The 25,602-nt window shown below is 40.2% G+C and overlaps 3 protein-coding genes across 4 annotated transcripts; 1 reads left to right on the forward strand and 2 right to left on the reverse strand.

Moving 5' to 3' along the window:
• Window positions 1–6,422: 6,422 nt before the first annotated feature.
• Window positions 6,423–10,535, reverse strand: LOC117456484 (ADP-ribosylation factor-like protein 3). 2 transcript variants are annotated; one of them, XM_034096395.1, is made up of 7 exons: window positions 10,446–10,535; window positions 9,720–9,823; window positions 8,388–8,531; window positions 8,162–8,278; window positions 7,612–7,662; window positions 7,256–7,441; window positions 6,423–6,822 (listed from the first exon to the last, which is right to left on the reverse strand). In XM_034096395.1, the coding sequence occupies exons 2-7, from the start codon at window positions 9,720–9,722 to the stop codon at window positions 6,775–6,777; spliced, it is 549 nt and encodes a 182-aa protein (XP_033952286.1). In that variant the 5' UTR covers window positions 9,723–9,823; window positions 10,446–10,535; the 3' UTR covers window positions 6,423–6,774. The 2 variants fall into 2 exon arrangements, with proteins under 2 accessions (XP_033952286.1, XP_033952285.1); XM_034096394.1 differs by having other exon boundaries at window positions 9,720–9,820; window positions 10,446–10,524.
• Window positions 10,536–10,635: 100 nt separating this feature from the next.
• wbp1 (WW domain binding protein 1) lies at window positions 10,636–18,578 on the forward strand. The gene is made up of 4 exons (XM_034096393.2): window positions 10,636–10,718; window positions 11,824–11,926; window positions 12,177–12,344; window positions 13,158–18,578. Exons 1-4 carry the CDS (start codon window positions 10,656–10,658, stop codon window positions 13,685–13,687), a joined length of 864 nt encoding a protein of 287 aa, XP_033952284.1. The 5' UTR covers window positions 10,636–10,655; the 3' UTR covers window positions 13,688–18,578.
• Window positions 18,579–18,964: 386 nt separating this feature from the next.
• lman2la (lectin, mannose-binding 2-like a) lies at window positions 18,965–24,894 on the reverse strand. The gene is made up of 9 exons (XM_034096558.2): window positions 24,697–24,894; window positions 24,237–24,355; window positions 23,500–23,617; window positions 23,333–23,415; window positions 23,159–23,191; window positions 22,492–22,653; window positions 21,639–21,753; window positions 20,613–20,735; window positions 18,965–20,460 (listed from the first exon to the last, which is right to left on the reverse strand). Exons 1-9 carry the CDS (start codon window positions 24,884–24,886, stop codon window positions 20,318–20,320), a joined length of 1,086 nt encoding a protein of 361 aa, XP_033952449.1. The 5' UTR covers window positions 24,887–24,894; the 3' UTR covers window positions 18,965–20,317.
• Window positions 24,895–25,602: the final 708 nt, after the last annotated feature.

Here is a 25,602-nt window from a genome sequence, read left to right on the forward strand (position 1 = left end):
TATGCATCATTAAGCAGTCTCACTCAATGCAACATCCCCTATACATCATCCACGCTCAGTAAACACAACGGTGACATTACATTAGCAACTGCAAATGAATTTTCTTTTTAGAAGGAAATTGAGAATACTCTCTTTCTCTCCCTCTCTTTTACCCTCTCTGCCGCTCGCAAAGCTTCAGCGGCCATAAAAGGCAGGGAGATATAAACAAAATAAAAAGACAAACAATATTTCCTTTCCCTCTACTACCTCAGCCTCTTTCATGACACACACACACACACACACACACACACACACACACACACACACACACACACACACACACACACACACACACACACACACACACACACACACACACACACACACACACACACACACACCACACACACACACACACACACACACACACACACACACACACACACACACACACACACACACACACACACACACACACACACACACACACACACACACACACACACACACACACACACACACACACACACACACACACAATTTCAGTTTGTCAGACCCAACAGTTCAGAGATGTGTGCAATAATGGCAACGTGAAACATCAACATTTTATTCATATTGCTTCAAGAAATGTAGATTATTTTTATTTAAAGACAAGACGAAAGCTGTCTGTGTTTTGCATTGTGATATCTCTCAATTTGTTAAACTGCATCCACTTCTGTAGGTTGTTCCAGAAGCTGTTCATAAATTAGGCTAGTTATAATGTTAGTGTTTTATAAGTAGATATTTACATTTACTCCATATCACTGAATTTTGCACCAGACAATCACGTTTTAACATCGGGAAGTTATAACTAAATATTCACACAAACTGCCAGTTGTAACTGAACCAACGGGCAATGCTATTGTTAGCTTGCTAGCATATTATCAGTTTACAGCAATGACTAAAGGAGATAATAAGTTTGGCATGACTGATCTAAAACGTAATTAAATGCTACTACATGACACTACAGAGTAGAAAATAAAGTAACTTTGGCTTAAATTATGTTAGCATAAATGAACAAAAAACATGATAGGCCTATAGGTTAACGTTAGCTTTTAGATATTTCCCTCTCCCTATAGGAAGTAGCCTACATCTGCAGTTGCTAGTGGGTATATAGAAAGATTGAAGAGTAGCTTTAATTTAAATAATATAGATCTTAATACAACTAAAATGCTGTATCCACATAGGCCAACAGTACTACAGTCGTACCAACCCTGTTAGCCTACATTACATGTGGCAGTTAGGTCAGAGTTGATGAGGGTGAAAACTCATTAGCAAGATTAAACCGGAAGCTAAAACTAATGAAAACAATTGATTGAAAAAAAGTAATGGATAAACTGTTGAAAAAGTAAAAACAAATACTAGATAATTGTTTGAAAAGTTGATTCAAATGATTGACTCAAATTAGCCTAATGGATAAACAGTTGAAAAAATTAGCTTCCCTCTGTGTAGTGGTAATAATATGAGTAGTAGTAGTAGTAGTAGTAAATCAATAGTACGATTATTGACCAATGCAAACTAAATAACAATACTCACCTATAGTCTTACAGTATGAATAGTTTTGTACATTTGGAACATACATTGGTAATCTTGCAAGAGGCACATGCGTTTTTCAGAAAGAGCTTTAAACCTCAGTCAAAAAGGATTTGCTTTCAAATACATCAAATCAGAAAAGGTTTTGTCAGCATTAGCTTGAACATTCGCTTAGCTTAGTATGATATTTTCCCTTGTTAGAAACTAGGTAGTAGTTAGGAATGTAAAACTCACAAACTCATGCCCACACAGAAACCAGCATGCAAGACACACAAAATCCACACACATATTAGCTTTATGCCGAAGAACATAAATTACCAAGCAAGTCAAATGAATAATTATGTTTTTATTGCACAAATTATGCTCTGTCCCTTAAACTAGCCAGTCTCTGAGGCCTGGGAAATGTATTAAGGCAGTGCTATAGATCATCCCATCCGCTGTGGCGTGTATATAGATCGGTCGGCTCATTTGAGGAATATTGAATCGGTTACAGTAAAGTAAGCCCCTGGATTGAGTCAAATGTAAAAATCCATGCATGTGTGAGGAGCTGTCAGCGTGTGCTGTAATGACGGATGGCGCTGGGTCTCTGTTTCAACGAGAGGTGATAAAAAGTGGTATTATGAGTGCTGGGGAGGCACGAGGGAGTGTGGGGGAGCAAAGACAGAGAAAAGAGAATTGGACCAGATCCGTCAAATGATAAGAGCAATCATTCAATCTGGGGACGTTGGGGACGATGGAAGGTGTTATTTCCTCTCAGTGCAGTTCGGAGTCAGGGGTCGGTGAGGGGTCAAGAGTATGGCCTCTGACCTCGGGATAGTGAAGAGTGAGACACCAGTCAGTCAGTTATTGATTCATGTCCTTCACAATGTACCCATGTGATTATCTATTGGACATGATTGGTATCCAATTGCAGTGGAAGGACTTAAACACAAAGGAGGGACTTGATTAGCAAAATAATTGTCGTTTAGAAATTATACTTGTTGGAAATCTTTATCCACTGCACTCAGGTCATTTTGAGGAAACGTCACTCACGAAGGTCTTTATTTGCACAAATTATGTCTAGGAAAATTAAATGTGCAATGGAACAGCATAAACCAAATAAATAAACACCCATAAAATACCCCTGACCAAACAAACTCTTAGACTCCAAACATTTCTCCAAAGCAATGATAATAATACAATGTAAGCTGTCTTGAAAAATATGTAATTGAATAACACAAAATAAAGATATTATATCAATAATAAAGGATTGTCCATACACAATATCCCAGTTAAAGCTCTATCTAGAAAGCAGCTGTTAAGGCAAAGTTGAGTTTGTTACTTAGTCAACATTTATTGAGGTTTCTGCACATCATAATTGCCAAAACGTGTGTAATTAAATGAGATCAGATTTGATCAAACTGCTCTGCAAAGTATATCGTACTAAACAGTAGAAGCATAATCTGAAACAGGAAACACGAGACATAATCCCTACCCTGACATAGTTTGATTTTGCTCTCATCCCAGTTACTTCACTGATACCCTCCTGAAAGTGGGTCTAGTTTCTGGTAGCCTCCAACTGTATTACAACACAACCCCTTGCAAAAGCCTGACAACATGCCTCCCTTCTGCTTTCTGTCTCAGGAGCATCAAACAGAGCCGTGGACCCCCCACCGGGCCGACCCCCATACGCTCTGATGCTGACCCGCTCCGAGGTGTGAACTTCTCTCCCCAGCTGATAGAGCCTCCCGATCATTTTTATAGTCCCCATCTCTCGCTGTTTATGACTCTGCAGTTTGATTATAGCAGAGGGGGCTTGAAGAGGTAAGAGCCTCCGGAGAGGCACACACACATACATCAAAGGAGCGAGAGGAATGTGGACATTTGTTGTTTGTTTTATCATCCAGTACCACTTATCTGCTTAATCATAAAGGATTGGCCTGGGAATGAGGCAGGAGGGAGGCTGGCCAAACAAACTATCCCAAACACTGTAATCGTTACTGGAGGGACGAGCCAGATTCAATTTGGTCGTAGCAGCTTACAAGGTACACGGGTGTTTTATTTGAAGAGAGATCAGAAGAGCACTTTAACATTACAAGTCCAGGTAGAGGACAAGAGGTTGCTATTACATTAAAGATGCATTTGAGTGATTCAGCTGCATCTGTAGTCAACTATTTATGCTATTTAATATCACAGTTTACTCAATCAGTCCTTTCTAATTAAGTTGAATACTCAAATAATCAGTAACATGTGCTTTATGCAAGACATTATTGATCTTAACAATATTATGATAACATTTCAAGACACTGGCATGTTTGACTGATTAGTGAAGCAACTAATTATGTTCTACATTTATTAATCTGCCTATTGTCTTCTTGATTAATTGATTAATCTTGTGGTCTATGAAATGTCAAAAATAATGTAGGAAAATGTCCCTCACAATTTCTCAAAGGCTTAGATGATGTCTTCATGTTGCTTGTAGACTTGGACCAAAAGTCCAAAACCTTAAAGATATTAAATGTACAAATAAATTAAAAAAAGCAATCCCTCAATATTGAGAAGCTTGAGCAAAAACAATTATTTCCTTTATTACAGACGCATTATTTCTGGAGCAGTTTTGCTGTCTTCTATTCAAGCCTTTAGTCACACCTTAAAAAAACCTTTGTAATGTGTAATCATGATTAAACATGCATGTTCCTGGTCAAATTGGTTGGACCTGATGCATTTAAAACAATGTTTCTCAACTCATAGCCTTGTTAATGTAGTATTGATTCCTGTTTCATGATAAGGGCCTGTTTTCCTCCCCAGTTACACAGAGAAATCAGTGTATGGTAGATGTCTTACTTGCAATATATTGGATTGGATTGGATTGGATTGGATATACTTTATTAATCCCCGTGGGGAAATTGTTTCTCTGCATTTGACCCATCCTAGTGTTAGGAGCAGTGGGCTGCCATTTTGAACAGCGCTTGTACCCAAGAATTACCTGTGTTGCAGTACCATTATAATTATGGTGTTTCTCCATCTGTTTAAAGCAGACACGGACAAATACATCCTTTAACATTTAACACGACAGGCCACATAAAGTGCATACAAATATATGTAGTTCCTAATGGCAGTAGCAGCACGCAACTCAAAAGTACCAACGCATTTTTCTTCAAATCTGGTTGGGGTTGGATTAAATTTGACTTTTAACGCTGATGCATCCCAAACCGCTTCCGTAGCAAACTGACTGAGCTGTAGCTACAGTGTGTGAGATATACAACACTTTAATTAAGTCACAGGATCTCGCCCCCCTTTTTTCTCTTTCTGGCCCTGAGAGTCAATCAGACTCTCTGCCCTTCGTTTCCCCTGTGTGGGAGGCCGCTGTGCTGGGCTGAGTAGCTGGGAAAGTCCCGTGATTTATGGCCCTTTGCAGGCCTGACTGCCCCTCACCTCGCTCATGATAGAGCCAGAGGTAACGAGGACTGGTTGCTCCAATCCACTCTTCTATTTGCTAAATCCAATTTGATTCATTTGGGATTTAAAGGCACTTCACAGCGTTTGCCGTGTGACGCACATACTATTGATAGATACAATTGGAAAGATTTATCAGAGTACTTCTATGTGTAATTGGGTATATTTCTTACAGGATGGGTGATAATCACATGGATTAGATGTTAATGATTAAGCGCTCCAGAGGGAAAGAGAGGGCATTTTATTCTCAGTCTCACATGGTAGACTTTCATTTCCTTATTCATTACTTTTCCCTCCTTTTGAAGTATGCTCCACAGAGCCTTGTAAAAGTGTTGGATGCATTTGTCTGAGCAAATTGAAAGCAACTTAAACTGAATAACTATAGGTACCAATCTGTTGTGGCTTAATATTTACCTTGTGTGTCTTTGCCCAGGTCAAGTGCCCCCCACTGCTGTATCAACAATATTGAAATTTACTGTATTGCGGATAACACACTAAACGAGACCAGAGTCCATTTTGAATCATTATGGGGTCCTTTTTTGAGGCTTTCCATACATGTTTCAGTCTACATCGGAAGATCAGGCAACTATGACATATTAAAATCAACCAACCTTACACACGTGGAGGTACACACACGAACACCAGCAGCAGCAGCAGCAGCAGGGCAGTAACTCAAGGCCAAAGGAGGAGGTTTATTTTTATCGTGGGCAAAGGCGCCAAATCATGTTGGTATGAAGCGGGCTATATAAATGCAAATTGTATTGGAGAGCTATTAGTCCTGGAAAAGGTTTGTATGTAAATGCCCTATAGGACCACAGCGGAGCACTCGGCCAGTTCAGAGATTAGTGGAGTTTGTGGCAAATGTGCTGCAAAAGACAAAACAGAAAAATAGACAGAAAATGCAATTGCCTTGTGGTAAACCATGGTGAACACGGTGAGTAGTTGAGTAATTGAATGGCCAAGGTGTTTCTCTATGGTTTATTGTGTATGCAAGAGAGGTGTATCGAGGACTGTTTCCTGTGCAGGTGTGGTATGATCATTTTGTAGTACATGATACAGATTGTGTTTCTGTCCCTGAACATAAAGTATGACAGTAAGCAGCTCTGTGGAAGTGAATGAGCATAAAGATGAAGCATCACTAAATGAATTATGGGCTGATTAATGCCTGCCTTGTTTATGGTCGTACAATATTTCACAACTAGACTTTGTTGCTGGCAATAAAACATAATATAGTGACTGGATAAAAGATGGGTGATTATGAAATTAACAAATCAAATATGGCACAGGATGCCACATCCTTCATGGAAAATAAAGGATGTAATAATTTGGATTAGGCTGTGAGAGACAACACTAGCGCAAGGCCGCCCTCTAGCTTTAAGATGAGGGATTCACAGCCTTACGACACCTATCAGTCATTAATCCACCACACAGATTACTGAGTTATATTGCATTTTATTACGACAGTGAATGCCTACAAATTAATAACATTAAAAATAGCATATTACAAAAATAAATTGTCTGCAGTTCGAAGAAAACACCCTCATATATATAGTATTTACATTTCAACATATGGATTGAAAGGGTTAAGATCACTTAACATCACTGTATTGATACATTCTACTTGTTTTTTATACCGCCAAGTTTAAACAGAATGACAAAAGAGGTAGTTTCACTAAAATAAACAGAAACACATTCTGTCGCCTCCTTGTATCATGCATGAGATGTATGTATGTATGTCAAATGTAAAGTGCAACTGCAATTCTTCATAGATCTTTTTTCCTTCCTGAATTATTTCTTCCGAAACCTTATATTTCTGCAAACCCAGTTCATGCCGTCCTGAAAAGAAACAGAATATGTGTGAGCACTTAACTTTGTATCTAAAAATCTCAGCAATCTCATAAATATGTAAAGTTTAAAAGCAGATGTTCTTTTCTTACATCCAGAGGCAGCAGAATACTATTACATTATTACATGTCATTTGTTAGACGCTTTTATCCAAAGCGACTTACATACATTGAATACTGTGGACAATCCCCACAGGAACAATTTGGGGTGAAGTGTCTTGTCCAGGGACACAACGACATGCTGACTGCAGTGGGACTCAGTCAGCAATACTAAATTACAATACCTTCAAGTACATTAATCCATGCCAATATTCTGTAAGTTCTTAATACCCACAGCAGAGGCAATTGGTGCCACTCTGCAGCCCACCCTGTCTCAACCCTTGCTGTGTGCATGTGTGTTTGCTGACAGTGTGTACTGTATTTACCTGCAGTCCCTCGGCAGTCACTGCTGAGCAGGCCTGGACCTGCCACATGCGGTCTCGGATCGTGTGCAGACTGAGACATTCTGCCAGCTCAGACGCTGGGGTGGCAGTCGTCAGATCCTGCTTGTTGGCAAAGACCAGCAGTGGCACAGCAGCGAGCATTTCCTCCTCTAGCAAGTCAGCCAGCTCCTGCAGGAACAAACAGAAACATATGGCAGAAAACTAAATAATACAGATTTTTGGCTTAAATTGCAGTCAATATTGTTTCAAATTAGAAATGAATAAACTGTAATTACAATCTGTAACTCACATTTAAAACATCTAGAAATAATGTAGAAAGAAAGAGTTTTGCATCTCACCAGACCGGTCTCTTCAAACCTTTTCCTGTCAGAGCTGTCAATCACATAGATCTGCAAACAACACAGTCATAGACATTACGATCTATCCATCTCAAAATGTTCAAAATAGGTGCTTGGCTTAAAAGTGTGTTCTTATTATCATACTTTGCTTAGCTTTTGGGCACATGGGAATACACTATTATTTGTATTTATTTTATTTTAGACAAACAGTAATCTTATGTGCCAAATAATAAAAATAGTAGAAGAAAATTAAAGCATCTCAGAAACCATCAAGCATTTAAATCAATGAGATCACAACAAGTTGAATATCATATAGAAGTTATGCACTCATGTGAAATGGAAAAACATCAAATATACACCCGGTTATGAGATTTCCTATTTTGTCTTGAATCCATTTTTAGTAATTGTAATGTAAATACGTCAAGACTTTAGACTGCTCAGAACAAATGGTGTTGCATTTTTCCTGAGCATACTAAAGATAGTCTTTGGGCTCACATGAGTTCATTCCAGCTATTTTTACAAACAGGTAAGTACATCAAAGCGAACCTACCAGTACATCTGTGTTCTCAAAATAATTCTTCCAGTAGGGGCGGATCTTGCGCTGACCTCCTATGTCCCACACATTTAACTTGAAGCCAGATGATTGAACGCTCTTTATATTGAAACCCTGTTGAAGATAACATGTGTATCCATGTGAGGAAATGTGTGACAATGGTAAAAAAATATGATATTTCCACAGCGTGAGATTCAACTTCTGGATGTGTGCCTTTGTGTACTTGTGTGGGGGTGATGTGGCTGATATCTTCCGCCGCCAGCTGTTTCAGCAGAGTGGTCTTGCCAGCGTTGTCCAAGCCCAGCAGCAGTAAGCGCACCTCCTGATCTGGGGTCTGCTTCAGCCTCCGAAGAATGGACAACAGGCCCTGCAGTTGGATCAGAGTGCATGTTAGAGCAGGCTCAAAGATTACATATAACCCTGGAAGCAATTTCTCATTTCATTGTTACATGGTCTAAGCTGTATGAGGTAAAGCCCCATTCATCAGAGGCCATAGGGTTTGGCATAGGAACCAAATGCAGCGTGCACAGGAGGTTAAACACTCACACCATAGCAAGAGCTATCTAAAGCATGAGGACTTAGCTGTTAGCCGCTTGCAGAGACCTACACGAGCCAAAAGCTATCAGTGGCCAAGATTAAGCATGTGCACAGGGAGTGGGTGTTGTCCAGAAGGCTTTGGCTCAAGCAGTCACTGCACTCCCACTGACCTGAAACATGTGCAATGTGTCTTTTTTTGTAAATATATAAATGGACACATTTATTGAGGCATTTACTGGCTAGTGCACATCTTTTTTCTTTTTATCTTAAAACTCAATTGTTTTCTTTGGCTTGTTCCTGATTGTGTAACTTAATATTGTGTTGTTTTTACAGTTTGACTTCTTGTTTCTAGAAGTTCCTCTTCAACAACTGGTTTTAAACGTATTAAATGAAAATGTGGTGCAAAACAAGGAAACCTGCATATACCTTTTCCATGGCAGACAATGTCAAAATATAAAAGGCACAGGTGTATTTAAAACATTACAATTTGGGAAGTCCCTGGTATTGTGCATGCTGGTTCCCTGAAATATTTATTGGAAATGAGTCACCTGTGCTTTTATCATGACTGGTCAAAATGTCTGCTTTAAAAAATATTTTTGCACACTGATAACTTAACGGTGACACAAAAGTAAAGGTGTATTTTATCTACCTACATAATTAAGTTTGGTACAATTTAATTACATCGAATTCTAGCAATGCAAGACAAACATAAACAATACAAGTGTTAATCTATGCTTGTTTTGATAATATAATAAATGTCCTTTATAGATGACACAATTATACCAGACGGACATTAAACTATGAATCATAACAATAAAAGGAGATAGTGGTGGTAAGTAGAATACGTTTAGTAAAAGTAGATGTGTCCTACTGGTATCTCTTTAGGCTGCCATGACATGTTAGACAACTGAAGCTAGTTACAGTAACACACACTTAAAACTAAAATACAAAAATATAAACAAAAATGTTTAAAATCTGTGACTCCAAAGCAGCCAGTGCTGTACAGTTTAAAACTCACCATGTTATCCTCAGGTGCTGTTGGTACTGTGACCCTTTGTTCAGACTGAGGGGATTAACATCTTTCTAACCCATGCTTCCTGGAAGAACAGCTGTTAACTTCTGCTGCCAGGAGAACAGAGACGTCAGAGTTAACAACGTGACAGCTGGGTGTCTCTTGGCACAAGACAGACATTTCTTACTGTAAATGTAGTTTCTTATTGATGAATTGTTTATATATTTCCCTTTTAAAGCAATATATTTACATTTTTTAAGCAAAATGCTAATCTGAGCTAGAGGTTAGAATAAGTTATATTCAGACATAAGATCATAGTTTCCTAGCCTTGGTGCATTTGACCTTTTTTTACACCCTACATTTGCTAAATAGAGATAATTCATTTTTCCCATGTCATTATTTTTTGATCTTATAATATTGTAATGTAATATTATATTTGTATTGAGAAATGCATCAAGTTTGTTCCTTTAGATAACTCCTTAGTAGATATAGTTTTGAAGTAGAAAAGGTTTATGTTTTGTAGCTCATCCTGTCGTGCTCATCCTGTCATGCAATGATTTCCATGTTTCCAATTGTGTGACAAGCATAACAAACGTGCTGTGCTGTATCCAAATGTAGGCAGCATATGCCAGAGATCTAGCATAGTACATTAACTCGCACGTTATTGTGATTAATTAATTTGAAGGATAAATAACAGGACTTGAACTTGGATTTTGTGAGATCAGATCATACCTTTTCACACATGCACATACAGCGCCCTCTAGAGTCCATTTGTCGTCGTTTCTCTTTACTACAGTAGTGCTGTTTCTGAGTCAAGGAACAACAAAAACATGTCCGAGTGCGACAGACTGAAGCTTCAACCCGCAGTCCCCCTCAACAAGACATCTCATTGACCGACTGCTTTATGATTCCCGTCGTGTCAACGGCCGACACCCCAGCAAGATGCCGCAGAAAGCACTGGGATCCATTGTAGGTCTTCTTTGTACCGGGACCTGTCTAGTGCAGGTAAGCCGGCGCTAGTGCACCCAGGGTCGGCCGAGGCTTCCAGCCGATGCCGCTGCTGCCGGGGTGGGGAAGGCCTTTAGCCGAGCCTTTTTGTCTCCTCCACAAAGGAAACGGGGCACGGTTCGCTCCTGTATCCTGCGGATGACGTCAGTTAGGCAAAGTTTTGATTTATATTTCGACAGTTTGATTATTTAAGTTTTAACTCCAAGATACATGGCTGTGTTTTATCACCTGGATTTAACAGTTTTAACCAAGGGTATCGAGATTAACGTTAGCCGTTGTGCTAACTGGTACACTGCAAATTGACGTGTAAATTAGTAGTTATATATGATATTAGGCAGGCAGTCCCAGTTTGTCCGGTTTGCTTTCCTGATGAAACACAATTTTAACTTTATTCAAATTACGTTGACAATATTGGTACACTTGCAATGAAAATGTAACATTTGTATTTGTACCAACGTTTATTGGCGTAACTTGCTGACCTCGTTTGACCAGTATCAGTGACGTTACAGTCTTCTATTGTCATTATCACATACGTATTTAAATTACAATTTAATGGTAGTAATTCACAATTTTACTGTATCGTTTGCAACATTTAGCAGTGATGGTTGTTATTGCCTTGAGCCTTTTATAAACGTCAGTGTCTTTTGTCACTGTTATTTGTTACCACAACAAGCAGTATTTTATTGTTGTACAGCATTTATTTCCACTTTCTGTTATCTTGTCTTAGTCTATTTTACATGTATATAGTACTTCTCCTGCATTACCTGAACATTGGTCACTTGTAACATTCTTATGCACAATTTTATTTCTATTCTGTTTCTTTTTGCACAATTTTATTGTATTATGTCTTATTTATAGTTGTGTTGCATTGTTGAAAGGGACTGGGACTCAAGATTTTCTTTACCATAACTACACTGTAGTTACGGTGCATATGACAATAAATGTGTACAGAAACTAATTTACACAAACAGGCTAAACTAATTAAGCCTGTTTGTGAAAACACAGTAAGGTTACATTTGTCAGTTTACCGAAAGCTAACTGCAGTTTCTTGTTGACCTGTGTAATTGACTCTCACTTTCTGTACCTCTTGTGTGTTTTTAAGGGGAAGGAGTTCTGTTTCGGGGTAAACAATGAACAGTACCGCTGTGAGATGGGGTACTGCTGTGGAGAGACTGAGTGCTGCACCTACTACTACGAGCTCTGGTGTAAGTTCCTATTCTTTAGTTTATTTCTCCTTATGCTATATTAACATTAATCACACAACATTTATTTGTATCCCATCACTATTGTCCCACTAAATTCAGATTAAAGAGAACATACTCTTAGATTTGTGTTGATTTGTGTCTGATATTTACTCCAGAAATTAGTTTCACTTTCGCAAAAAAATATCTAGAAAGTAAAAACAGTTGCCAGTATTTGATGATAAGATGACGGTGATTCTCTCACCTCTCATAGGGTTTTGGTTGGTATGGACCCTGATCATCATGCTTAGCTGCTGCTGTGCTTACCGACACCGGAGGGTTAAGATGCGCCTTCAGCAGGAGCAGCGTCAACGTGAGATCAGCCTCATGGCCTACCAGGGAGCCTCCAGCTCCTTCATTTCCCCTCCACCGCTCAATCTAAGTGAGTAGTCTTGGACGTAAAGATCCCTCCTCCCAGAATGTAATAGTCAGATGGATAGGGCATATCTGATTTTGCATACACACAAGGAGCAGCTGTTCCCTGCCCTTTGTGAATGAAACAGCCACCTTGTACTCCGAGAGAGATATAACCTTTGAATTAGAGGTTCTGATCCTCATCCTGACCTTGGTATACCCTGTTGCAAATTGCCTGTGTGTATATTGGAGAGCAAAGTGTCAGTTGTCAGTACGGCATCAGACATCGGAGATGCCACCCTAATGTCAGTTGAAAGTTGATATCCTGCCCCTTAATATCACAAACAAGACTGACCATGCTGCTTGACTTGATGTCAAGAATGTGAACACAACTCTGACTTTGAGCATACACAGACAGTGACTAACATAGAGACCCTGACAAGCATATATTCTTGCAGCTCTTACATGAGGATATCATGGGAATGTAGTAACAAGCCTTTTCAATTTACTCAGGGTATGTTTTTTTAGTTTTTTGAGTGCTCTCAGGGTTGGTTAGATTAGGTTTTGACAAAGGGAAAGTTGATCTGGTAGATACACACAAATGTAGCACAGCGTTTAAAAAAATACCCCAAAACATTATGAAGCAGTTTCACAACCTCCAACCTCTTTTCTACTTGTAGAGTGTAATAATATCCCAGCAAAATACATTTGGAATATTTACCTGATGCACTTTCCTTATCAATACTTAAAACAACTTATTTTTAAAGCATGAAAAGTATGTACAGCAACTTATAGAAATGTTGGTTGGATGCTAAAGCTTTCTGTGTATGCTGACTTTTAGGGTTCTGGAACGACTGCAAGCTTCCTGACTATGAAGAGGTGGTCGGTCACCCCCCAACACCGCCTCCTCCTTACTCTGAAAACCCACCTGAAACCACCCCATCACTCCCTCCACAATTGAGCCAGCCAGTTGCTGCAGTGCCTCACCCCCTGCCTGAAGCAGCCCCGAGGGACGACAGTCAGGCTTCAGGCTCATCCCCAGATCTGGAAGCTGTGTCGGTGTCGGTCCAAGCACAGTGTGTGGTAGAGGAGAACGTGGAGGCTTCGCTCGTGGCGGAGGAGGATGAGGAGCTTATCACTCGGCGACGCCACGTGACCGGTGACTCAGGAATTGAGGTGTGTGTTTGCCAGCTGGACATAGACGAAGGTTCAGGGCTTGAGGAGGAAAGCGATGAGGAGCACCGGATGTGTAAGGTCACCGGGCAGGACTGCTGCTCCGGGCCCCGGCAGCAGGCCTTCAGACAGAAGAAGCGCACCCCCGAGCTGCCCAGTCAGACCGCCAGCACCAGCAATGGAGACCACATGGTGTGACTCCCTGCCTACATAACTAACTAACCAGCCAACCAGCACGGCTTTCTGCTTCACGCAGGGAAATATATGACATATCTGTTGCCATCATCATCACCACATTATGTTTCATTCAAAAAATTCTAAACTAACGCAGGCGTGACGTCAGGAGGATGATGATGATGATAACTAATCCTTAATGGCTCCAGATTAAGAATGATGAATCTTTTTTTTTTTTTTTTTTTTGCTTTGCTTTTCTTTAGTGGGGAAACCAGCAAACACACTTGGATGCTTCATTTGTTCATAACACCTTTATGAGGTAGTGAGAAGGCAGCGATTGATTGTGACTGAAACCAGAATCGACTGTTTTCTTCGCTCCTACCCTCTCCTCGAGCACTGTCATCGTGTTTCCGTCTCTGCACTCTCCTTGGTCAGGACATTTCGGCCAACCTTTCGTCTGACATTTTACCTCCGGAGGGACGATCAGCTTGGAGCATACCAACACGGTCAACAACATTTCTCCCTTGTCCATGCTATGACTCTGAAGCAGAGGAGGGAAAAGACAAACCAGAACTGGATGAACCAACAGGCGCACACATTTAATTCCCCCGAGCTTCGTGTTCGTTAGTGTGTGTGTGTGTGTGCTGTGAAATATAGAGCACAGCTGCACGATGATGTCAGCTCTGAGGTCATGGCAACCAGCCTCTGGTGTCAGGTCTGTGGGACTTTTCGCATCTAGAGGGGGGGGAGTTTAAACTCACAAACAGCAGAGGAGCGATACCAGAAGGAGTTTTAGTTTTGTCTTTTGTTTTAAGTGTCATACACCCCCTAGCCCTTCTTCCTCTTCGTTATTCATGTTGTGGTCAGCCATTGGCATAACTGTAGGTAGGGAGCGACCAGCTTTTAATGATTTATTGATTGTGTGCACATCATCTCCCTACTTTGGTTTCTGGCTGCATTGCATTCATTGTAAAGGCCAACAGGGCTTGGCACCATTTTGTAATTCACAAAAAGCCTTGTGGTGTCCCCGTGTTAGCGTTTCTTTATTAACTGTGTTACGTCAGAGTGTACCATTATCCTCACTCTAATGTATAGGTTGGATGTTCATAATGAAGGATATACCTGCTTTTTAGTCCATTTTATAACCAGCTATGCTTCAGTAAATGCCGCAGGTGTCACTATTATTGCAACAAAGCTCCATGACGGGGGCTGCTAGAGTGTGTTCCAGTGAGTGGATGTTATAGTGCAGTAGGGACGGGTTGAGTCTTGTGATTGAGTTGTGTTTGAATATCTTTATAGTGCTGAAGCATCAGGTTGTAATACTTTCTCAGCACTAAGGTGGATTAACTATAAAAAGCACTGGTATTTTGCATGAGGCATGAATTTCTGTGTTTTAAAATTTGATTTGATTAGTATTTTCTAGCCATTTGTTACTTGCTTTCCTCATTGTTTCTTTTAATGATAGTGGGCTACAGTGGCTACATATCTGTGTACCAGATGTTGGGTGTAAAGAAATAGCCTGGTTTGGTTTTAGCTGCCCTATATCAAGTTGTGTCGTAATTACTGTGTGCGCCATGCTATGCCGTTGTGCAGTGATGCTAGCTAGTTGGCTGATGCTGCCCCGGCACTGTGTGGCCCCGGTGGCTCTTAGCAGTGTGATGGATTTGCAGTGGTATTTTCCGTTGGCAGCAACTTGAGGTGGATGCAAGCTCTTCTCTGCAGCCAGTGTTGGCACAGCTGCAGAATCTGTTGTGATTAACAGCAAACTCCTCTGTTGCTTGTTGTTTGCTCATTATATTGTACAGTATGTATTCAAAGCATAGCAGACAGTAAAACTAGTAATTGTTAGATAGGAAAACCACTGCGAAACAAAAGATAAAAGTCTGTCCATAGCGCAGTAGCTGGTAAGTCAGTACATGTTTCGGTAGGGTATTTAGTTTGGGACAATGTCCAACAGCCTTTTATTTGTCTGCTCTGATACTGTGTGTCAAAACAGACGCATTGTACAGACGGTCAGTCATTCGGCTTCAAAGGTGATCACAAAGTACTGCAGCCTTTATCATTTTGGAGTGTGTTACCTCTCTGGTGCAATAGTCTGTTGTATATTATGCATTAAACATGTCCGAGGCACAGTAACCTAACTTCCAGTTATCATTAACAGGTTGCAAACGTGTTTAAATCAAAGCTTCTATTCATACTTTTCCAGCAGGCTAAGTGGGGAGTAAAAGCCAACATTTCGTGCTTACCTGGTGTATTTATTCAGCTATTAAAATTAATTGCCATGTCTCTTTATTTTCAGCACTAAAACAACTCTGTCAAAGACACATTTTGGAAACTCTTGGCCTCTTAACATGATGCGACACTGGGTTCTGCACAACGATTCGTATGATAGGGCCCATAGGAAAACAATACAAGAGACTAGCGTGTGCACCAAAATATCAATATAGAGGGAAATCAAAATGAATGCATGGCTTATTAAGGTTAAATCATATTTAGTTTCATTTTCATTGACTTCATAAGTGCTGTTGCAAGGTTTGTGGTCCTTGTGTTGTCAAGCAGGTGCTTAAACATGCAGTCAGACTAACATGACGACGACCTTTCCAGAGGTCGCACTGTGAGCTTGACTGCACACAGAAGTAATAAAAGACATGTTTTGACCAACACACCTCAAGCTGCCTTGCTGCATCTCGAGAGAGCAAATGTCTTATTTATGGAGCTGCACAATAACATATAGCCTCTGTATGGTTGCTTCAGAGCGGAGTGTTTTTGTATCGATAGAAGAAAAAAAAGCTTGTTCCGAGAAATGTGCTTGCTTTATGAGAAGAGGATGTGGTTTGTAAACATTTAAAGCCACAGGATTTAAAGCATCACACGTTCTGTAGTTTTGTATCTGAGGGGTGGTTGTGTCGAGAAAAGAAAAAAAAACTGTTAGCGATGACCAGATTATGCGATTGTTTTTGTTACGCGGATATGGTCGAACTTAGTTTATGTTAACTGGCTTGAAAGCATGAGGAAAAAAAACATTTAGTTTTTGTTGTTGTTCATCCTTTTTGTGTTTGGAGGGTGAAAATGAACTCCTACAAGAGATTGCTTTTTAACCTTTTGACTAAGGTGCATTTTTGCTTATTTCTATACATATTTAGACAAAGATAATAGGGGAAGGGGGGTGAGGAATGAGGGGAAGGATAGGGGGTTCTTTGGTGATTAATGAAACTGGAGGTCCATCGTTTTTTTCTTTACCAAAAACTACCAAGCCTCCCTGGTTTTCACACGAGGTTAAGGGCTATATCAGTCATCAGTCGTGGACACATCCATCCAGTTCACTGTGTGATTGGTCGCCTCTGTGCTGATCACTTAAAGCCACAGTTGCCGAGATCCACTCTCTGAACATGTGTTGGTTTGGATGTTCTTTCAATGTTGTGGTGGAGCTCATATTTAACAGCTGATTGTATATGACTGTGTACGTTTGTTTTATAGGCTTAAACTTTGCCTTTCTGTTTTGTCGACGGAGGTGCGTGATGCGACATCCATCCCCCCCACATGACTCTTTCTTAGCTGCGTGTACGGGCGTTTTCTCTTCGCCCCGTTGGCTCCTCATGGACCACCAGCCTCTGTCTTGGTTACACAAACTGTAGCCAAGCGCTTCGCTTGTGGACCCTTGGAAACAGGAGGGCACAGCCACTCATGCCAGACAGATTCATTTACCAACAGTCACCTCCATGCTACACAGATCGTGACTTATTTCACCCGTGTGTGTGTGTGTGTGTGTGGTTGTGACGATTTGTTTCCCACTCTCAGGGTTATCACGCAGTGCTAGAGTTTTAAATTCAAACATTTTTGACCCGTCTCCTGAAGCCAAAGCAGTTCTTCCCATTGTTGTAAAATGTCTTTTTTTTCTGCATCACGCATCTCTGTAGTCTATATTGTAGTTTACTCAACTAGGCTATGCAAAAACATTAACCTACTGTTATATGCTGCGACCCCTTTCTCACCTTCTCCGTTACTTGTCTGTGGGCACCAGTATGAGCAATATAACCGAGTGCTTGTGGCACTGCACTGTACTGTAATCTTCTGTTGGTGTGCGTACATGTATTTGTTTAAGAAAACGTGTAAAATCCAACTTGTAATGCTACTGCATTGATGTGGTCAGAATGTATGCTTCAGTGTGAGGGGCTTGAGTTAAAAAGCAATTTTAGTATATATATCATTTCCCCGTCTTTCTGGCTTTTCCAACCACTAACACTTCTACTCCTGGCTCACAGATAACCCACATTAGTAAGTGGATGAAGCCAGAGTAAAAAGTTGAATATATTGTTTATGTTGGATGAATTCCTTCCTGATATCTTTAATCTGTATTCCATCCCTCAGTTTTGTTGCACTAATTCATTGGTTTTCTCAGTTTTAGAAATGGGTTTCGTCTTTCTCCATCTTGATGAATTTTCTGACTGTTGCCTTTAATCCCAGCTATAACAAGTCTATCAGTTTCAAACGTTTTGTATAATAAACAATTGAACGACCTCAACATGGATTGCAGGCGTCTTACATTAAACCAGGACACATTTGGCTGTTAAGGAACATTTTTAACTAAAGGTGTATTTTCTCTGTAAACTGAAACATAGTCTCAACCTTAGATAATACCAAACAGATGGGGCCGCCACAGTTTAGCTATGTGGGTTTTCTTTTTTGGCCAAATATCAGAAACAGCCTAGTTTGAGAAGGAAGCAGGCATCTTCAAACAGGCAACACACTCTTTGTTTCCCCAAACACTTTAAACAAGCCAAAATGAGTTTATTATATTATGAATTAAAGCACTGAATGATAAAAATGCTTTGGTTTTAGTATGAAGTCTGCTATGTATTTGATGGGTCATCATTTGTATTATTATTTTTTTAATAAAACAAAGATTGGCACTCAACTGAACAGTCCTTGCCATTTCTTGACTCCTTTGATGTTTCCATTTCATCTCAAGTAGCCTTTTGCAGGGTCCTGGTATGTTGTTGTAAACATGTGTTGACTCCACAAAAAGATTTCTTGAGCACTTGAGTGGAAATGGGCCCCACCTACATGACAAAGATGAGATATGGATCTGGAGGATGGTCTCATGGCTTCGTGTAAAGCACCCCCGAGTGGGCCTGAATTATTGACAGGTTATGTCATACACTCATTAGGATGTTGATGCTCAGGCACATGCTAAATAGTTTGATAAGCTTTTCTATAATGCACTATTTTTCAGAAAGTGGTTTCTACCTGGTACACAGGAACATTTATTTTGTCTTACATATAACACACTTCACACACATGATCAATGTAGTTATTTGTTGGTCTTTAATGAGGAAATACAAATAGTTCAGGACAACCACATTGGTTACAAATGTAACACGTGGGTAACAGAGGAACCATGAGGCACGGTTGTCATACAAAACAAACACACTATAAATAAGGTTGGGTGGTTGTCAAAGTGGCGACATGAAATAAGGAAGTCCTCACTTATTGCACAACTGAAAACAAAGCAACACATGAAACATATATGATGTTGACATGAGGCCTCAAACATTTCCAGAACTTAACAAACGCTGAGCAACAGCTCCCTCCAGAGCCAGCATGTTTACTCGTTCTTCCTAAGAGCATTTGAGGTATGACAGAAGCACAGTGGTAGTGTTAAAAACAAACAAATTAATATTAGTGTACAATGTGCAAAGAAAACTCTCAGAAAAAAGGAAAATAGTTATATAATAAATAATTTTGTGTCTAATATTAAAAATCTCTTCAGTGCAAAGTCCACATCCAACATTTAAATTAATTTGTTTTAAATATATTTAGAGGAGTTTGCTCTAATCTTTTGGGACTACAATAAAATCTTGGGAAATGAAAAATAAATAATCTAAATCTTTTTTTTTTATTAAATTGTTAAAAATAAAAATCCAGACTAATTATTTCCTTGAAACAGCCAAATATTTGCCACATGCATCAATTAAACAGGCCGGATTTCCATATACGCTTTACATAAACACATCAAAAGGTCAGGCATACTGTAAACAATGATGTGCAACAACTCATAACTAACAACCTAAATGAAAGCCATGCAAACTACTACTAGAATATACAGCATACTATATAGTATACACTCCAAATGATTGAATACAAATGCATCTCATGTTAGCACGTAGCTACAGTACGGATGGCCTAAATAGTTTTTAGTGCTATTTGGTTAGCGCTTCAAGTCATACTGTAGATTGGAAAACATTGGATACTTATATATCATATCTGAAAACCATAAAAGTCAGTGAAAAAAACACAAGAACAAATCTCAGAAATACCTATTTGTCAACTACAGCAAACGGGGATGTCACACTGCACGTATGCTGAGTAACAGGTAGAGAGGCAGAGATGGTAAGGCCGAGCTGGTGTGTGTCAGACGGGCGGAGGACAGAAATCAATTCTTCCTACTGCTTCATAACGACCAATGGCAAAGTTGGACGATGGCTTTGAGTAGCAGGTGATACATCTACTCCGTCTCCTGTCGATATAGTGTTTTTTCTCAGGTAAACACAACGTGCTGCACTCCGACAGCAGCGTCTCAGTGCGGTTTGGGTCCTCAGACCTCAGTAGTCTTCACTATCACCACCTCCATCTTTGTTTTTGTCACAGTCCCTCTCAGTAGAAGCGCTTGCGTCGGTTCTCCTTCCAGTGGCTGTAGACCACCAGGCCGATGACGATGAGGAAGATGAGGCCCAGCATGGAGAAGAGCACGGCGAAGAAAATGGCTATTCCACTCATCCCATCATCAACCAGACCGACTGGAAGAGAGTCAGGGAGGTAAAAAGAGAAGAAAGGGGAGGACAATTATTTTAAAAACATATAAATAAAAGATTACGGAAAGAGTGACATGCAGCAGAAAGACAGACAAGGAGAGAGCAGGTGATCCCACACAGACGAGTGTGTGTCTTACATTTAAGAAATTCAAAGTTATCCACACTGGGTATGGTTATCTCCTCTTCCTCCTCTTCCTCTTCCTGTTGACTCCGAAACACCGTCAGCTGGTAGAGTTTCAGGGAAATGATATCATGGTTATCTATGAAAGAGCAGCAGAAAATATGATTGTTATTAGAAAACATATTTAGAAGAAGTAAATAGGTGGGCAAAGGATTCACACGGCAAACGTTCAAAAATAAAATGACAATAAGATCAAATAGACAGAAAACTAGGAGAGAAAAACAAGTACTGTAAAACTGGGAACAAGATGACTTGGGGAACGGATACACACTCGTAAATCAGACTTGTTCCACTTCTCTACCATGAGAGTGAGATAAAAAAGGTTTTCACTTGTGATCATTTTCACGATTTCGCCAATTTCCTCCACATTATTATATATAATAACTGTTGGGGAATATTTTCCAAGGTCCATAACTTTGACCCAGTTTATCAGTTCAAAATGTCCTGACTGAGCACACGCACCTCGTAACCTTGGCTGCTGTGCTCTCAGTGTTCTGTCTCCCTGTTCCTGCCTGTTGGCGTCAGCTGATAGAGGTGTTATGATTCTACGTTCCTGCCTGTTGACGTCAGCTGATAGAGGTGTTATGATTCTACGTTCCTGCCTGTTGACGTCAGCTGATAGAGGTGTTATGATTCTATCTTGTTATGCAGCATGTTGATGATGCTCTCGGAACTAGCTAAATACATGGGTCTGGGGTAGAGTTCTTCAGAATTGACGTGGCAACTCTCCCGTGCAGTCAGATCGTGACTGCTGTGACTTGTGATGTGAATCCTCCGGCCGAAGCTCCAAATAAACCATCAGTGTTTGACATCAAAGCTCCTGCTCTTCCTGAGTCGGTGACTCCCACTGCATTGCTGCTACACAGAAGTTTCCCTTACAATAATAATATTGTCTGTCTGTTTATCATGGTCCAAAACATCTTTAATTGGATGGTAAGAAAACACTTTTATTGGGGAGCTTTTCGGCATAGTGATAGTTTACCTGAGAGGTCTCCAGTGACGGATGATGCTCCAAAATAATATCCTTTGGGAAGCCGGACCCCGGGTATGTCCAAGCAGTCCCTCCACTCATGTTGCCCATCGATGTCTATCATCACCTGAAGAACAGATGCAACTCAGTAACGTATAGAGACTCACTGGGTATGAATGCCTGACACGTCTCAGTTCTTTTGCCAAATAGGTTTAATGTGCCATCTGAATGACTAAGTAAAAACAAAGATAATATCATAATAATTGTTGTTTCTTTCCGTTATTCTGAAGGAGGATTCAGTCGTATACCAATATCGTTTTTATCTTGTTGCTTGTGATCAATAATATCCTAAATAAATATCTATAATTATCAATGACAAAATCATTTATATTTCAAAGTTACCTAACTTTGCATTCTTAAAGTGATATATGCTTCTGCCTAGACTCTTAGTTTAGCCCTTAGTTTACTCAAAAGTATTACATCAGAGGTTTTTTCATGACTGACAAAGACATTAATGTATAATCTGTCTGCAAAGGCCTGGCTGAAAAATCACAGCCTATTTCCAAACTATTCTCAACAATTTCCCGGGGCCTTTCCTGCCTGTACTTGCATTAACGACTATTTATCAATCTGTTCTGTTTGTGTCAGTTCCTCAATTCTTATATTTTTCAGTGAAACCTTAAACTAGGCGTGGCTGTATAAAAGCATGCATGCTCAATCAACAGACACTTTATAAACAAAGCTTGAATAAATATGACCAGGCCAAACTCAGCCAACCATGCTAATAAGAGGTGTGACTGTTTACACATGAGGAAGTGTCGTCGTGTGCTAGGCAAATGTAATATCGTGGATCAGAGTCTCTTACTGTGAGTCTGCGGCGGACGTATCGGATGAAGAGGAAGGTGTCCTGTTTGAGGTTGCGCACCATGGCGTTGCACCCCCCCAGCTCTGTGGGCCGGCCGTCACGCTCGTGGTCGTAGCTAATGCTTCCGTTCCCAACCATGGCCAGAACGAAGGGGAAGATCCTCTTGCGGTCACAGAAAGGAAACGGAGCGATGAGGATATAGTCATCATTTGAATCAGTCCCTCATCTTACACCACACACACATTTAATATTCCATTCCTCACATGTATATATTATATCCTGCTTTATATTTTGTTACTGTTAATTTGTAATTCAACATGTATATTTTCCTACTTTTTTTTTTAATGCTAATGTCGCAAATTGGGATCAATAAAGTACTTATCTTAATAAAAAAGTAAGCCTTTGCAATTCGAGTTTGGTGTTAAAAAAAGGCTGCTGTTCATTAGGTTGAATTGAAAAAGCCCTTATTAACAAACTTGTAGTGAGTGTTACAATGAATGTCACATTTAGTTGCATGCTTTTTTGATTCATCTAACTCCGGTTAGACAACATGGCAACCATGCAGGGATCAATCAACAATGAGGTTATGTTTGCAGACAGAGAAGCACTAATGGAGGCTGTTAGATGGACATAGGATTGTGATCAAATATTAAAGAACGCAGATTACCTGAGTGCGAGGAGTATATCTTTTCTTCTGCGCCTGACTCCAAAAGGTTGCACAAAAGAACACAAAGACAGCCATGAAACACAAATTTGCAAGAGCACTCGTCTATGATTTTTTTTAAAGCTGCTTTTCTTTCCAAAAACAGGTTGGATCTGGGCAGTGACTGCGCCAGCATACCTCCAGGTGTTTCTCCTCATTGGGATACGTGTCCACGAACACACCCAAGCCAGTGAAGTTGTCCATATTTCCAAAAACAGGACCTGGAAAATAATAGTTTTGATAATGTATTCAAACATAGAGATTAGAAGTAAAGTTATGTAAATAATATATTGTATAGCGATTACCTTTCTGCATACGTTCCTTAGTGTACCAAATGGCCAGCCCGTCACCATTCAGGTTCTTCTTTCCTTGTCCATGAATCTTAAAGTGCACCTGCATCTCCCAGTCTGTCAGATGGCAAGGCTAGGAACACACACAAGTTCGATAAAACACCTGAAATCAAGTGTGTGCTCCAACAAATGGGCATTACAATTCTGATTTTAAAGAAACTGTTAAGTTGAAGTCTGTTTCTCTTTCAGTAATGTTTTCTTTAGCACTGTGTAGGCGTCACAGAGTTGAGGTCAAGTCAAGGGGAAATACTAATCGAAAAGGGAAACAGCTGGTCCATGTTAGCCCTCAGTGGTAACAAAAAAAGAGGAAAAGGGTCTTCTGTTGAGTCAGATAGTATTTGGATCAGCGTTTTAGAGATTTGAGGTTTTTAACCAAACACAATCATGGTCAGCAGACGATGTGTTTTTCTTGGTTAGTGACAGATAAGATTACAGCTCAGAAGATGACAGGCTGTCTCAAGCATCAACCCAGTTGCCAAAACATCTTCCCACACCAAACCCATACTTAAACATAGGCAGTACAACCACCCTTAACACTACTGTAGAAATATGTGTTGATATTTCCAGACACTTGATAACTTGAACACATTGCCAGATTCATGAGGGGAGGAGTTACTGCAAGTAGACTGCAATAGCGTAAGCCTGGTGGATCTTAAAAACTGGTAAATGTGGTGAATTTATGTTTTACTCACCAGGCGGCCCCACACTGCCCCCTGCTTGCTCTGCTTGTCAGGGGTGAGGCGCACCTGGTCGGTGGTTACCATGGCATCACCCATCAGCTCCCAGTGGGAGGAGCTTGCGGATCCCACACCTGAGCACACAAATAGCATCATCAGCAAGAAAAAAGATGACACAGCACAATAGAGCTCATTCAGCCTCTGCTTTGTTGCAAAACAACAGAGAAAAACTAGACAAACACAGTCTAATGAAGCACAATGTAATGTAGGACATTACATAGGCTATGGTTTTATTACAGTAACAGGCTAAATGTTACATCAGGGATATTTTTATCTGGAGAACGAAAGCATGCCAGAATAATCGAGACATTGTCAAATGAATAGAGCAAAAGCTTATGTGATTTAATCGCTGAATGCATTCTTCTGGAAGCATCTGTCAGCCTGCCCCAGTGACAGTGGGCTGTAATACTGTTACCTTGGTAAGGCTTGGAAAGGGAATACTCCCGCTTCAAAAACTCCTCCATTTCATGTTCATCTTCGGCAAAACACCATGCTGCATTAAAAATAAGAAAAGCGAAAGTCCAGTATGATTTAAAAGGCATTGTTTTCCGTCTAAATGGGGATTTGGGCTCCTTATAATGATAGCTCATGCTGGCGGCAGCCATCGTAGGTCAAAACTCATCCCACTGAACGGTGTGCTTCCTTGCCATTGGTTCCCTGTGTGACATGGCTCATCACCATTGGTCCGTTTGACTGTCAATCAGCATGCTCGTTTTCTATTGGGTGTTCGGTACGATCGTTTATAGATAGCCAAATGTGAAAAATATCAATTATAACATCATATTATGTGGCATGACTGTAATTAGCAAAAATGCAATAATCCTGTTCCTATTAGTAATCCAGATATTCTGTGGGAAACCAGCAAGTCAGTTTTTAAGCAGGCATAACTAGTGGAATAATGTGTCATTTGATCTTCTCTTATTTATTGATTATACATCTGCTTAATTGTTGTCTTTCTGACATTTAAGATGAAACTACAGTAGGCTATAATCATTTTTTTTTAAAAACAGTAAGCGGTGACATATTCAACATGTCTTTATTTATATTACATCATGTTTTAATGCTTCACTTTTTCGTCGATCTTTCTGCTTTGGGCATTGCTGGCTCCTAAATTTTCATTTCAGCTGCTACACCACTGCTCTAGAACGCTTTCATACAGGGCCCACGCTTTCATGCAGGGCCCCAGGACAACATTGAACTGTGGGCTCATACACGTTGACCCCCTGTGCACTTTGTTTGTTGATCTCCCATCATGTAAGAGCCCAGCAGGAGACCACTGATAGCAGCTTCTATACATTTTGCCCAGAGCCACAGAAACCAG

Source organism: Pseudochaenichthys georgianus, chromosome 12 (genome assembly GCF_902827115.2).
Source record: "Pseudochaenichthys georgianus chromosome 12, fPseGeo1.2, whole genome shotgun sequence".
In the NCBI taxonomy this organism is placed as follows: domain Eukaryota; kingdom Metazoa; phylum Chordata; class Actinopteri; order Perciformes; family Channichthyidae; genus Pseudochaenichthys; species Pseudochaenichthys georgianus.